The 16,520-nt window shown below is 42.2% G+C and overlaps 1 protein-coding gene across 2 annotated transcripts in view; it reads right to left on the bottom strand.

Annotated features, from left to right (window-relative positions):
- The window catches only part of Pex5l (peroxisomal biogenesis factor 5 like), a 143,722-nt gene that overhangs the window by 79,836 nt on the left and 47,366 nt on the right, over positions 1-16,520 (bottom strand). Inside the window, exon 3 of one of the 2 annotated variants that reach the window (XM_050138377.1) lies at positions 2,472-2,576. The exons of the other annotated variant lie outside the window; for it this stretch is intronic. Within the exon in view, the coding sequence (XP_049994334.1) occupies positions 2,472-2,576 (105 nt within the window). The remainder of the gene's footprint in view (positions 1-2,471; positions 2,577-16,520) is intronic. 2 annotated transcript variants of the gene reach the window in all.

The following is a 16,520-nucleotide window of genomic DNA, read 5'->3' as shown; positions in this document are numbered from 1 at the left end:
TCTGTGTTTTTCCTTCAACCCTTTCATCAATGCCTGCCACTTTACAAACTGAGTTAGCATTAATTTCGGACAGCATGAACTTGTTCCTCTAGAATCAGTAATTATACTTTCTGGGGTCTAGTTTTCAAATCCAGTCTTTGGCTTTGTTTCAATTCTTTGACTTTGTTTCATCTGCTGAAGATAGATCGCTGGAGAATGGTTAGCTAAATTCTTCTAACAACAGTTCCAGAACTAACCACTGTAATCACAATTTAAAATTGTTGAAATATTGGGTTGCTGAGCAAACAGTTGCTGAACAAGATGATGTAGCACAGTGCGATTTTTGTGTTTATCTTTTATGAGCATCCCGCGGCAAGCAACTTCAGCTGTGTCTGGCATCTACGGCACAATGGCGGGTGTCGATGTACCAGGGACGGAGATGAGTGCTTGTTCCCGGCAGGATGCAGTGCTATGCCACAGGGGTCTTTACAAGAGACACTGGGACAAACATATCAAGACACTAGGACATTCACAGAGGTTAACAGCTAAGAAATGTGGCATGGTAGACAGACTAGATGCTGTGGTTGCCATGGAGGTACTCACTTTTTCAGCTCACTCTCCTCCTTTTTGGCTTGTGTATGACACTGGTACATACCAGGGGAAAGCCACTCGTGTGTCATGTTAAAAACATATTAGCTCATAAAACTACATTTGGCTGAGAAATTATTCGATCACAGCTGTCGCTGAGTTCCAAAGAATTATCATTACAAGTGCATTGCATGTTATGAATCAGAATTCTGCCTGCTGATTCATAAACCGGCCAATATGCAATAAGAATACAAAGCATCAAAGGAAGCGCTACACAGTCTTCATGCAGTAAAGTCATAATCGGTCTCTCAGAAACAGTCAACACAACACCAGACAGATTTAAAAGGGCACACACAAATGTTCTGAATGTGAGAGGGTGACGATTGTCATGATTTCTTCTCTACACTAAAATACCAAATATACCATTGGGCATTAAAATTTAAATTCAAGCTTAGACTATAATGCTAATATCATACACGTGGAAATGATTACTGGGAAGTAACGGCAAAGTGTAAGACTTGGGAGACTCTGGGGATGATTGGAGTCTTGGTATCCCAAGATGCTATGGGGTGGCACAAGAGCCAACATCATTACAGGTGTGTGGCTCATCACCTGCTGGGAATGCCAAGTGCCCACCTGCCAACCATTCACAGAAGTATTAGGGGCTGGATGTTTTGCATATGGGATTCACAAAGGTCTGACTCTGATGGGGCAGGTGATCATTGTAAAATGGTATATACTTCATAATGTCAGCTCAGTAAAGGACAGACACTTGATAACACTGAAGGAAACAACAGTGAGCCCACTCTGCAACAGAAAATTTCCCAATCCTAGAAATCTTTAATAACTTAAAAACTTTATTTAATGTTGGCGTTATATAATTTTCATTACTTTCAATGTGGCATTTAGAATAAAATAAAACCACACATGTTGGCAGCAGCTGGGGACCAGATCTGCTGATATTCTGAAAATAAGCCGCCATAATTTAGTTTTTGACAGAAATGTTCTTCACAGGGGCTGTAAATGGCCATTTTTTTCTAATTCTAGCCGTGTGCATAATCGGAGGAGAATAGTTGCATTTACGAATGTGTTATGGAAGAAATGAAATGTTTAACATAACAACCTAATCTAAATTATATGATATATGCAAGAAAAATATTTTTTTATCTCAGAATTTAAAACTGGAAATTGCACGGGGTGGTGATGAGTCGTGCTATAGATATTTATGGAGACTTTTACAGGATGTTTCGGGAGTCCCCGGGCATGTGCAGGATGAGTTTCAGCTTGCCTTCAAAGACAAATGTGGACTTTTTCCCGATGTGTGTTACAATAAAGGCTGAAAATGGCCCTTTTGGACTCAAACTAGAGATGGCGCTTCCTCATCAAGGCCTCTAAGCGTGGAGAGGAACAGAGAGCCATTTTCTGCATGGAGACTCGGGGACTTCCGGCTCATTCCTGTAACTTAGTTATTGACATAAATATGTATAGACAAATGTGTACTATGCAAAGTCACACAGAAATATATTTAACATTAAAATTTAGAGCATCTACTGGCAAACTGACATATGTATATAATATGACTGGATTTATTCAGGAATTCCATTTTTTTGCTTGTTATTGGTATTTCTCAAAGTCAACAAGACTCCTTTGAAAGAAGCAGAGTGCTATACTTGTACGTATATTGTTTTAATTTTTAAAACTAATGTTCAGTAATGAAAATTAATATTCACGATCAAGAACTAATTTTTTTCTTTTGAAATTTTGGCTTCCATTGATTATTTTTACAGTTGTTTCATGGAAACTGCTTTAAAAAAAGATTGGCTTGAGTTACTGTTTTTTTCTTTTCTTTTTTTGATACATTAACATATGTCAGCTTCCTACAGGAACCCTATGGGTCTGCCCACCTGTGATGTCACAGTAAGGAGGGGCTTTTCTTCTGCAGACTCCTCCCTCGGTATCTCCTTCATCACCATGGCAACAGCCTTATCTGCAGCCCTAGAGCCTTTCCCCTACAACAGTGAGACCAACAAGGCATGTGTCAGGAGGCGTCTTGAAGTTATTTATGGCAAGAGAAGCTAAGGTTTAAAGAGCGATCCGACATGAGTGAAGAGGCGGACTGCTGCCAGGGGATCTTGAAGCTTTTGGCTGAGGAGAAAACACACAAAATCTCAAAGATTAATTGTGAACTTTTAGTTAGCTACTTTTTCACCCTTCACAGCGGACCTGTTTAACATAGCATTTTTTATATGTATAATATATTTGAAGGCAATTAACATGAGAGGAACATATTTTTATAGTATCAGTTTTAGCATGCTCTGACTTTCCTGTTGTGTTCATGTGTAAATTATGACTGGACAGCCCCTAGATTGTTTGGGTTGAGGCAGAGATTAGAGCCAGAATTTGATTTGCTAAGAGCTTCCACTGGGTGTTCTCGGAATCTCATTTTTTTCAGTGATTTTGGCATAAGGAGTATACAAACTTCATTTCTTAAGTATTCTACAGTGGCTTCAGGTGCCAGGGTTTTACTCATGGTGTTCTGTGGGATGGTCGGACCTAAGTCAAGTAGAATTTCTTCCCCTAAACTCAATGTTTTTGAGACCAAGGAACTTCAGTGTAATTTTACACATGACTTTTAATTGATAAATTCTTATAAATACACAAGTAAACTATTCTTGTTGGGGCAGTGATCTCGCTGTATCTGGTGTTGGTTTGTCTCACATAAAGAGGATTGCGAACCAGCAAGATGTGTTATCCTTCTCTCCTTTGAGTTGACGAACTCATCAAGTTTATGAGAGTAACTAAGTATGTGTCATTATTGAACAAGACAAAACATCACTTTCCCAATAATCTCTCAATACTTTCAAAACAGAAATTTTAATCTTTTTCAGGTCTTTTGCCAGCGCCTCCCTGGAGAAAATCATTTTATACTAAAAGCACATAAAATATTTGTGCTATCAATCTACTTATAGCTGCCTCACAAAGAGACACACGGACAGGTGTTAAGTGTGTGCTGTGGGGAGCATCGTCTGGAAAGGGAATTAACTCCACAGCTCCCTAACACTGACAGTCTCACCCGATGCCCAAGAGGGCGTGGGCTATACTAGTATTTTAGGTGCTGCAAGGATATCTAAAAAGCAAGTTTCATTTAGGGAGCAAACCCCTCCATTTACTCAGGTTCTAACCTTCTAAAATCATAGCTTACATTTATGGCAAGAAAGGAAACTTTTTTTGTACAGATAATAGATTTTAAGCTGTGTTTGATTTGGCTTAAGGGCTGCATTATTAAATGACAATGTGTTCCTTTCTAAGATGAATAGCAGGTACTGGAGCTATTATTTCCCAGTGTATCATTAATAATTTGCATGTGTGTTCTGAAAAGATTGCAGGCCTTGCTCCTTAGGCTCCCTGACTTCTGGAAGACTGGAAGAATGGTGAGAAACTTGATGTTTCATTGTAGAGTCAATTGGGGTAGACAAGAACTCCAGGCTTCCTCTTTAATGAAGCAAATTGGCTTTCTGAAAATAGATAATAGCACAATTCTGAATTCTGGGGAAAGATGTATTGGGATACTATCCAGCCATTTAACATGTCTTTTAGATACTAAGTTTGAGGGAGACATTGCATGCTATCAACTTAACTATATGTTCATAAGCTATGCTCATTTATAGAAAAATATCTGTCTTATAACATTTATTTCTGAGCAAAATCATTTGCAAAGAAGTCTTTCCATGCTCTAAGACATTCTAATAATATAGCAATAAACAAAGTGGCATGCTTATATTCAAATCCCTACTATATTCAAAGGGACGAATCGAGTATTATAAGGTATAATTGAAAAGCAATAACTCAGACTCTTCTTGCGATGAGAAGGAAGGTTTGAATTGATAAGCATCTCAAAAAATTTCAGGTGACTTTTTCAAAATGTCATTTATTTGAAATGCTACCAATCTATAAACTACAAAGAGAGAATTCTTACATGTGCAACTATAGTAGCTAGAATTAGCAACAGACATGCTTTTTACTAAAACAGAAAATAAAAACCAAACAAAAATTTGTCCTTTCATGCTGAACTCTAGAACAAAGCAGTGGTCAGCTGAAAGGTTGGATCATAAACACATGCGGGGCTTTGCATTTCTTGCAGAAAAACCCACCAAAGCCAGGGTCAGGTCACTTTTTTGAAGACAGTGCCATTTTTTCTTCAAGGTTACACCTACTACCTGGAAAGAGTCATGATACCCGGGTTAGTTCCCTGTGGCAACTGTTGGCTTCAGTGCCAACACCCCATGACTTTCGTTCTTTAACAAACGTGGTACAGTCTGAGCAGAGGACAGCTCTGCAGGCTCCATCTCTGTGGCTGCAGAAAGAGTGTCTGGCAGCCTAGCCTCCATGGTGAATCCACTCACTCATCCATCCAAGTTCCCCTCCCATCCTACTGTCACCTTAGCCTGCTGTCCTCCGTTCAGGCTGTTAGTGCTGACTAGCCTCCTAGTTGGAGGACGCTGCTCCTAAAACGTAGGATCCAGCTAGTATGAGAGAGAGAGTGACTCTGCTCAGCGTGGCCAGCAGTAGCTCTGCAGAACTAACAGCAGCGCCACTGTGGTGTGATGTTCTTTACCCAGGTCAGTTGCTTAACACATTCCAAGAAACCTATATACACAATAGTTCAACTTTATAAATGTAACTGTACCGAAAGGTCAATGCTGACTTATTATTTGAAACAACACGAAGACAACAAAAGAGAAAACACAACTGGAGATACATTCATATGCACTTCATGCTGCATGAAGCTGTCCGCGCCTATCGCGCGCTGAGAAAGAACAGGAAAGAGGTACTTCAGAGGTGACTCACGCCTGTCTCATCAGGACAGCCTCAGCTCTTATTCCAGCCGCTTCTTTTCTGATCATACGTGAAATTCACTTCCCCTCATTTCCTTGTTGAATTTCTTATAATTGCCTTCTTCAACAATAAAATACACAAAATGGTAGCCTTTTAAACAATTCTGGAGAACAATCTTTGGGGAGGGCTTATCCCTACATCAACTCCTGTTGAAAAGGGAGGATGGGGTGGATAGGGAGCCAACACATAAGGATGGAGAGGATGAGGAGCCAGTGCATGGGGACAGGGAGGATGGGGGGGCAGTGCATGGGGACAGGGAGGATGGGGGCCAGCACATGGGGATGGGGAGGATGGGGAGCCAGCTCATGGGGACAGGGAGGATGGGAGCCAGCCCATGGGGATGAGGAGGATGGGGAGCCAGTGCATGGGGATGGGGAGGATGGGGAGCCAGTACATGGGGATGGGGAGGATGGGGGTCAGCACATGGGGACAGGGAGGATGGGGAGTCAGTACATGGGGAAAGGGAGGATGGGGAGCCAGCACATGGGGATGGGGAGGATATGGAGCCAGTACATGGGGATGGGGAGGATGGGCAGCCAGCACATGGTGGCAGGGAGGATGGGCAGCCATCCCTCAGATGAGGAGGTGCTGCTCCACTCCCTGCCTCTCAGGGAAGGGAATAAAATTACTGACAGAAGCTTACATTAGCTCAGCATTCTGCAAGATACCTGACAAAGTCTGGGTGTTCTTATGATAACTTGACTGGGGAGATGTACCTCACTTAGACAATTAAGACTGAATCAGAATGATTTGGCCACTGCTCATCTACATTTGAAGCATAAGAGGGAACTAGATCCTGCCTGCCGTATCATTGTATGTCAGGGTGCAGCTCTCCTCCCCTCCGCAGAAACGACCGCTGTTTAGGTTATCAATTGCATTTTAAGCAGGAGTCACTTTTCAGTGCAATCGCTCAGACCAGTCATGAACACACTATTAGTTTCTGGCTTTGCAAAAGTGTCCCGCTGTGCAGCCTAAGCTGGCCTGCCAATCACTGCATAGTGCAGGCTGCCTTGACATTGTGCCGGTGTTCCTACTCCAGACTCCAAGTGCCTAGGATTACGGAACTCTTTCTCTTCTAGAAGCCAACCACACCCTCACTAGGAAGCACGCTCCTCATGGGACACTTTGCCTCTTTGATCTTCATGGACAACTAACCCAAGTATTTCGAGCATGTGGCCTTTTTATTTTATTTTAGACCATAGCAGCTTCATAAATGTGAGAACTCCTTTGGTTCTTGCTAATCCTGAGTGCCAGTCTGTCGTCTTTACGAAGATTTCCTCAACATCTATTCTGGGTGCCTAAAATATACAACACGCACGAGACACACACACTCGGTTCATTTGTGATCAATCTGCTACTTACAGATTTTAGGACGGCTACTGTGTAGTTTGTAGTTTAAAACATTTATTACACTTATTTGTGCACGTGTGTATGTGTGCGCACACACACATATGTGCACACACATGCGCAGGTGGCGCTCAGAAGACAACCTGTGGTTGTTTGCTCTTTCCTTCCACTATGGTGACCACCTGGTGACCAAACTCAGGTCATCTGGCTTGACAGCCAGAGCTTTAACTGCCCAAGTCATCTTGTTGGCTCCATGGAGTTTGTAATTTAAAAATGTTTTGATTGTCTTTAATCTAACCCTTTATCAGAGATACTAAATAGACGAAAAGGAAATTTACTAAGAGAAGGGAAAGTAAAAGGTGACAAAAGTAGGGGACCCCTCAACCTGTAACTAACATTTATTTTAGAGACGACTTTTGGTTTTGATTTCTAAACTCAATCCATACTCTTGCCCAAAAAGGAGAAACATCCGAAATGGGAAAAGACAAACAGCAGGTGATATCTTTTTAAAATAGCCCCAAGCACTATATTTTATTTTGACACTATTGGAAATTTAATATTTCTTAAGATGAATGTTTAAAAAGTTGACATATTTATGCTCATAATTGTGATCGCTTGCACACACACTCACAAACACATACAGGCCCAAACACCTGCCATCTTCATAATTTTGAAACGTTACTCAGTTTTGTCCAGGCTAAAAAGGAATCCCAGGGATGATGTCTGTGCACTGGACTGACCTGTGGGGAGCTGGCTGTGACAAGGCTGATCTCTGGTGGCTGCCCTCTGCTGGTTAGGACAGAGCCAGCTGACTGTCCTTCCTCTCGGAAAGGGAAATGCTACAGTAAGTGCCATGGTCTCTTCCGACCTCAACAGCAGAAAAGGTTGGAGTGGAGCTTCCCAGTGGCCTGTGAGCATTGGCCATTGCTGTCTGCTAATCTTGCCTGCCATTCCTGCCTGCCATTGCCCCGTGCCATTTTCATGCCCTTTCCCAAATAGATGCACCAGTGTTGCTCTCCAGCACAAACCACGCTTCTGCTTGGGCTGCCGTGACTACTCCTACATCCTGAGACCTCTTCATGGCCAGTGTTTTGTTCTTTTGTAAAATTGTGGAGATGGAGCTAATGTAGGCATACTAGTTCTCCTTTCTAACCATCTCTAAGGGAGCTCTGAGTTCCCTTTACCCAATGTTTTGTGCCTTTAAAAAAGATTGGTTAAACCGGGCGGTGGTGGCGCACGCCTTTAATCCCAGCACTTGGGAGTCAGAAGCAGGAAATCTTTGTGGGTGAATTTGAGGCCAGCCTGGTGTACAAGAGCTAGTTCCAGGAGAGGCTTCAAAGCTACAGAGAAACCCTATCTTGAAAAACAACAAAAATTTGCTGTTTTTATTTATGCGTATGTATGTGTGTGTGTGTGTGCATGTGCATACATGCATGTAAGTGCAGGTGCCCTTGAAGGACAGAAGAGAAAACTGGATCCCCAGGAACTGGAGTTACAGGCAGTTGCCAGCTTGCCTATACCCTAAAATTCTGAGATACACAAGCAATTTGAGTATCTCCCTAGGCCCTTACTATCGTCCTTTATTTGGTACGATGTGCCCAGCTACATTTCATCAGTGAAACTGCCTCATGAGAATGAAGATGATGCTTATTTCTCTTGAACCATTTCACATTGTCTGGCACAGGTCTCCACGGGCACAGAGGATTTTAAGTACACCTAGTACATACACCTCTTGAATTTTTTCTTATTATTTAAGATGCTGATATTACATAACACGGTCAACTTTGGCAGAAGGTGATGCTGAGTTAGAGGGAAGGTTTTAATTAGATGTTTAAGGAACATCACACATACAAATAAAAATTCATTAAAATTAATAAAGTGTTGCCGGGTGAAGTTGACCGAAGTTTGCTCTGAACTATAGATTTTTTTTTAATTAACAGGATCCAGTTTGTCCATAAATAGCATGCCATTTGTTCCTCTGAAGTTAAACACGGCCTGCTTCCCTCCCACCATGTCCTCAGATGGTCAAGGTGGCAGCACTGGGGCCTCCTCAGCCGCCAGGAGCTTTGGATTAAGGATGCTTTAGCATCAGGCTTCCTATGGCTAACAGGGCCTCTAAGCCACTTGTCACTTCTGCTCAAGAGCAAGCCCTTTCAATATGCTGCAAGCAACTTCTCACAGGGTGGAATGATTTCAAGCATTTCTTTTCTTTTGATCTCATTTTTATATTAGGGATGGCATAAGTAGTCTATCTGAAAATTAAGAAATATAGAATGAATTTCTGTTTGATAAATCTCAAATCTGTTATATTCTAAAGGTCTTTACTATATGAAATATACACCCTCCCCCCAATATAATGCCAGTGTAAGGCTATTATTATTAGTTTTGATTTTTTTTTTTGCCAAATATCATTTGCCAATGAGCATCCTCCGGAGGGGAGTTAGTTTGGAGGATAAGAAAAGATTGCTTCTTTTCTTTCTAACTTGTCAATAGTACCTTTTTTCCTTTCGTACAAGCAGTCTGCAGAAATGGACACGAATCCCAGTGCTGGCAAAGAGCGGATATAAAGGTCGCTCCTCACCTGCACAAATATTGCTGGGACTGCTGGAGTCCAGGAAGAGCGGTGTGGCCTCTTTCTGAAGAGTCTTGGGGCCTGGCACCTAAGTGTACATAGGAGACTAAGTTGGGGAATAAGAGGGCCTCAGAATGGGGGACGGTGACAACATAGAATGGTAGGAGCTTTGATTATCTTCCACATTGTTTATAATTGGAACATATTCCAAGATAAACAAAATAATTGGGAATCTCTCCAGATTAATATGCAGTCACCAGAGAAAGGCTCCCTTGGGTCACCCTGGTTTTATTGTTTTTTTTTTTTTTAATGCTAGTGATGAGATACATTCCCCAAATTTCTAGTACATACAGTAAAGCGAAAGAATAAATAATGAAAAAGAATTTCATCCTCCTGCAGAGTGGTTTTTAAATGTTGCATGTGGTTACCCTGGAGCAAAGGGTAATTCGAGGCTCTCCCCCACTCCTTTCTGGAAAGGCCTTCCATTTAATGTATAGTTGCCCAATTACTGAATCAGAATTAGCAAATCTACTTAGATGTTCCTTAGTAGAATTGCCCTGCTGTCTATTTTCACTCTGGAGGAGAATGATTAGTTACTGAATTAGGATTCACCTCCTTATGAATATTTCAGGAAAACTCTGTTTCTAAATGATGTCCCAAAATTGTGGCCCTGGAGCCCAATTAGTAGCTTTCCTGATGTTCTGGGAGGCACAGTTTTTTTTTTTTTTTTTTTTTTTTTTTTTTTGCTTTGTTTCCAACTTCTTTCTCAGTCATTAAAACACTATAGTCTTGCTGATAAAACATAGGAAAAAGTGCGTTCCATAAACTAGACCAAATTGGTAAGTGCCTAGGCTAGAAGGTCTGTACTACAGTGCCCCGTGACTTGACTTCCCTAAAGTAGTCCAAGAAGACACCTACGCTGCTGCTGCTCTCCTAACTGGTATCCGAGGGGCACTGGCTTTGCTTTTCTCCATAGCGCTGGGCCTCAGGAGTGCAGACAAGCGGTCTCTTCAATCTTGTGAGGAGCTGCAAATGGGGGGTCACAGCCCGTCCAGCTAGGTGTGGCCAAGAGGATGACCAGCTGCAGGTGCCAGGGGGAGAGAATAAAGGAGGGCATTGGGCCTCCTGGCCTCAGTACAGTTAGAGACAAGACGGAGTTGCAGCCCCACCTTTGCCTTTTATTAATATCCTTGCTAACCTTCCACTTTCCCTTGTGGAAGTAAAGACTATATGCTTCAAAAATATGACATAGTCACATGAAAACAGAAGATACATAATAACTGCTGAACTATGAACGGCTGAGCCAATGGGCTCCGTCAGTCTGAAAATATATCATAATGTGCAATGGTTGTATTAATTCATAGAGTGAATACCAATCTAAATAAGTCAATCTAAGTTGTAGTTTGTCCCTGGCTGACAGAGTCAACTTTGGCTACTGTGACTTACATATGATATCAGCTTCAATGGTGTCCAGATGGGATTTACATGCTACAACTCCTAGGATACCCTGGTGTTAAAAATAAAACCAACTCCTTTTCTATACTCACCATAAACATAAGCTTTCCATTGGTATGTACATAACCACTATTTTATTTAGTTCCAAATATAAGGCTTGCTATAAGTATTATCAATAGGCAGGTAAAATAGGATCCTGAATTTCTCAAGAATCAGCAAGCTCCCTGTTCAGTAAGAGACCCTGCCTCAAGAAATAAGGTGGGAAGTGACAGAGGAAAGACACTTGATATCAGTCTCCAGCCTACACACAAACACACACCCCACACACATACCACACACACCACACACACATACCACACACACCCCACACACATACCACACACACCACACACACACACCACACACACACCACACACACATACCACACACACATACCACACATCACACCACATACACATCACACCACACACACCACATACACCATACCACACATACATGCACATGCATGTGCACACACACACACACACTCTTTGTTCATAAGAACAAAGCCACAAAACACTGCTCCATTTTCTCCTGACCCACATTTATTGGCATCTGGAAGGCTGGGCTACAAAAAGACCCAGAAGAGTGGCTACATTCAGGGTTGAGATTGTGACTGAACCCAAGACCCCTGGTCTGTAGCTTATACTTGTGTTCTGAGACTAGAAGGGACCCATTCTGTCTTTCCCAAGTATCATCATATTTGAGTATCAGCTATAAGATCCTATGGTTTGCCCCATTCGAGCTGTGTGCGTGGATGCTGAGGCTGAGTGTAATATAGCTGACAGAGCACGGAGTGTGGAGTCTGTACTTTCCTTCCTGTTTGACCCTGGGCAAAGAATATTGGTTTTCTTTAAGCTGCCAAGTAAGAATGAAGTGGAAAGCGGCCTCATGGCCTCTAGCATTTTTGTGAGAGTGCAGTGGATAATCTATGTGAGGGTGACCTTTGATATGCACCGATAATGCCTTAAATCAGCACAATACCATTAGCTGATTCAATTATAGCCCATATGCATTGGGGAGCCTATAGTATCTGAAGGAACAATTTACTGCTCCGAAATAGTAATCTGATAAAGCCGTGCTGTAATGAAGTGGGAAGGGAATGGGCTTTCCCTGACAACAGGAACCCAGGAGAGTCTGATGTGGCTCTTTCAGCTACAGCTGTAGACCTTCAAAGCCTGTTAGGCTGCACTGAATTCACGGGCCATTTCCTGTGCCTTGGGGTTGACGACCACAGTACCATATGAACAAATCTACTTGATCAAGCGTATGTGATCGCTGTAATGGTGGCTTTCAACTTGACAATCCTAAGAAAGAGTTCAACAGAGAAGACTTTGAGATGCTGGAGACATTTTCAACAATTACAAAAGGTTCACTGTTTGACTGATATATTGGCATCTCTTCCATATCTTGCTTCTTGTGTGTGTGTCCACGTATGTGTGGTTATACATGTGCGTAGATTTGCATGTATGTGTATATACGTGAAGGCCAGAGGACCACCTTGATTGTCATTCTTCAGGTGCTGTCAGCCCTTGGTAACAGGGCCTGTCACTGGCCTGAAACTCACCAAGTAGGCTAGACTGGGTGGCCAGTAGCCCAGGGATCTGCTGTCTCTGCCTCGCCATGGCTGGGCTTACAAGACTGCACCACCATGGCCAGTTTTTGTAAGGTAGGTTCTGGAGATCAAACTCAGGCCTTTGTGCTTGCAAGGCCAAGACTATTCCTGGAGCCATCTCCTAGCTCTTTATCTTGAATCTGATTCTGACAGGTTAGAGCAGTTGCTTGGCCATTTTGTTCTCGGTTGTTCTGAGTTACTTTTACTCTCCTGCACATGAAGCATGCCCACATGTATCTCCCATGCTGAAAAGCTGTCCACAGGCTCTGTCCCAGTGTGGAGGAGAAATCTGACAAGGTCTTTAAGTTTCTTATGAAGTTTTCCTCAACCAGATATAAGTGAATTCTCTGCCAACCTCTTTCTAACCCTCATATATATAAACATTTAAGACAGCTTTGAATTGAACTCCATTCAACTTGCGAAAGCATGCATTAGAATCTCTTAGTCCCAGATAAAAAGAACTGCATGGCCCTAATATTTTATTATATAAATTGAGATTGATACTGGTAGATATTACAGATATAGAAAATCATCCCTCTGGCTTTGAATTCTGGTTATTCCCACATTAGTATATGATACCTTATCATTAAAGTTGCTTATTTATTTATGGTATCTCTATCTATCTATCTATATCTATCTATCTATCTATCTATCTATCTATCTATCTATCTATCTATCTATCTACACACATATACATAAGCATATTCATGACAGAGCAGATGTGGAGAGGATTGAGGAGACTGTTCTTTCTTTTCACTACATGGGCTCTTAAGCTCAAACTCAAGTCACCAGCCTGTGTGCCATCTCACTGGCACGACCCTGTTCGGGTAGACGCTTCACTCCAGTCCCTGGCATTCATATACCCAAAGAGTCTGGAATGTTTGGGTGGAAGCTCCACCTCAAGCCCTCTCCCCTGGAGTTGTCTCAGTCCAGACTCCTCCCCTGAAAAGCCCCCACCTTGTGGATTCCCCTCATGGTCTCCTCAACTTTCCCCGGGGCCACCCAGGAATGTTTTGCTCAGAATAAAGCTGGATTTATTTATGTGGTTTGATTGGCTCATTACAACAGCAATAATCAGGGACTCAACAAACATATGCTATTTTTATTACAGTTTTAAAAGGTCCTTGGAAAATAGAAGTGTCTGAGACTCTTCACTTCAGCTATTCCTATAAACACTGAATTAAAGAAAGCTCACAATAATTTCATTCAACTGACATTCGTGTGTCTAAAAGCTTCCATTTGCTCTGACTTCCTCCCTCTTCCCTGAACCACAGCGCAGCAGCTTTTTCTAGTCATTTATAACTTCCTCAAGAACGTAAGACAAAAAACAAATAAAATATCCCCCAATTAAAATAAAACCCTATAAATTATTCTTTTTTTCTTTTTTTCTGGGAAATCTATCTTGAAGAAAAAAATTCCCGTTGTGGTCCAGAGTCAAGAACTAACCATCTGAGAGGTCACCCAGAGTGGACAAATGTTCTGGGGAACCTAGGGCTAAAAGTCACTCCATTCTTCCAGGGAAAGACAAGGCTCGTCAAGGACCAAGATAATAATAACTCCTGGATAAGGGTCTGAGTCTACCCAGTATTGAAGAACAAGTCTTATAAGTTTCCAAGGCACAATAATGAGCCATTTTAATATTTTTAAAAATATTTTCACATAAAACTGTAGGAAAGAAGGGAGCTTCCATTTACCTTGGGATAAGTAGAGTAGAACTATAAAGGAAGGAGGAAGTAGCAACATGGAAAAGTGATTAAGAGTGGCTAAACATGCTCTACAAAATTAAAATAGTTGTTTCATGTGTAGCAGTCCACTCTTCTTCCATCCCCACTTGCTTCTGCTGAGGATTCAATGATCTGTTGCAAGACAAAGACTTTTTTACTTTTCTGTTTATACTGGAGAGATAAGAGCCACCCACGCACCAGGTTCAGATAGGCAGGTGTGTGGAAAATGAAAAAGACGGGGGTCTTCGTTCTATATTGGCTTATTGCCTTCAAAGAAAACCCCAGAAAAGTAGCTGGCACAGAGCAGGTATTTTATTGCTCAACTATTTGTTGAATGACTTTTAAAAAAATCCACAAAGGCATCTTTTCCAATTATTGGTCAGAGCATCCTGAAAACCCCAGTATGGTATTGCTTCTGGCTGTCTACCAATCTGATGGTAGGACCCTACTTCTGAAAACACTACATACATTGTCTCTGGACATGGAACTGTCAAATGGTACTGACAAGAAAGCTTTCTCCCTGATGGCTACCTGTTATAGTACAAGAAAGGGCTAATCAGGCTGTTGGCCACCTGTCATAGTACCAGAAAGGGCTACTGGGGGGGGGGGGAGGCATTTCTATTTTACAGCTGTACCCAGATAGGGGCTCTGTGAGCTACACTAACAAGTGGCATGACATGCCATGCCCAAGGGTGCTACACTGGCATGGATACGGACTGAACAACTCCTGTCAGGCTGGATTTAAGGTCCACCACACAGGAGGGAACACATGGCTGGTTCTGTAAATCTGGACAAGAATTTATGGTTGAAGCCGGGCGGTGGTGGCACACGCCTTTAATCCCAGCACTCGGGAGACAGAGGCAGGCGGATCTCTGTGAGTTCGAGACCAGCCTGGTCTACAGAGCTAGTTCCAGGACAGGCTCCAAAGCCACAGAGAAACCCTGTCTCGAAAAACCAAAAAAAAAAAAAAAAATTTATGGTTGAGGAGCGCATAGGTCCCGGGGTGAAAATTTTATTATTGTTTTCTTAAATTGACACAGCATCAAATTGTCCTCTAAATTCTGATCTCTAACAATTGTAGGTTACTATTGCCCTCCAACCTCATCAAAAGTGGAAAGTGGCTAATGAAGATCCTCACACCTGCTCGAAATGCAGAGAGTAATTGTTTATGGAGTGTTCAGCCACAAATGGAACATCTATGTCATTCTCCCCCTTCAAGGCTCAGGGAACATTGCAGAAGAGGGGGCAGAAAGATTTTTAGAGCCATAAGTAAGGCAGGACTGAAATAGCGTCTTTGGACATGATAAGACCATCCACCACACTCATGAACTCACAGAAGTTCTAGCTGCTTACAAAAGACACTCACCAGATCAAACCAATCCACATTCCAGCAATGGAGCTCTTAAGTCGGTGGCTTCTGGATGTGGGAGAATCAGAGCTTTCTTTTAAGGGTGTGGGCACTGGCCAGTGACTCATGCTTCAGTGGATGGAAAGCACAAACTAGAATTAGTGAGTTATTAAAAAACAAAAATAACAGGAGGTTGGGAAGGAGTGGGGAGGTGGGTGTATATCTGGGATGAGTAGGGTAAATATGATGCAAGTACATTATGTGTGTGTGTGTAAAATTCTCAAATAATTAATAAAAATTAAATATTGAAAAATGGAGAGAGAGAAAGAGCGACAGAGAAAGGGAGAGAGAGAGAGAGAGAGAGAGAGAGAGAGAGAGAGAGAGAGCGAGCAGAGGTAGGACCTCAGAGCCAGAGATGTCAATACCTCCGGCGTTCTGTTTTGTTGAGTGGTGCCGGGTGGGTGGGGAGTTGCATCTCAGCATCTCACAGTGCCTGAGAGCTTGTTTTCAATCTTATATTGATCCAAAGGTTGGAGGTGACCCAGCCAGCTTAGAGGCTAAATAAAACCACAAAGAAGAAACTATAGCTTTAATAATAATAAAAAAATACCTTAAGGAAGGACCCGTGTATTCAAGTGCATTGGTATCGAGACCCACATGAATTAACTTGGTGGAGAGACACGCACAAAAGCCACCAATTTTGGAAGATTATTGGAAAAGCTAAAAATTGTAGAGATGTTTTCTATGAGAATGCAGTGATTATGTGTTCTTCCCGGGGGAAGGTGGAGAGCCCTTTCTGATCCTCCCAGCGAAACACATTTCCTGAGCAATATCTGTATGAAGGAGACATGGAGCAGTGCAGAGGGAGCTGGCCCCAGAGAAGGTGTCTGTTATTAGGTGCTGTCTGTCATCTGAAACCTACAGGAGAAAAATCTTCCCTTATTTAATGTGGAACAG

The sequence above is a fragment of the Alexandromys fortis genome, unplaced genomic scaffold, assembly GCF_014885135.2.
Source record: "Alexandromys fortis isolate MF-2015 unplaced genomic scaffold, M_Fortis_MF-2015_v1.1 scaffold_15, whole genome shotgun sequence".
NCBI lineage: Eukaryota > Metazoa > Chordata > Mammalia > Rodentia > Cricetidae > Alexandromys > Alexandromys fortis.
Note: the sequence above shows the minus strand (reverse complement) of the source record. Positions and strands in the feature narration are given on the sequence as shown.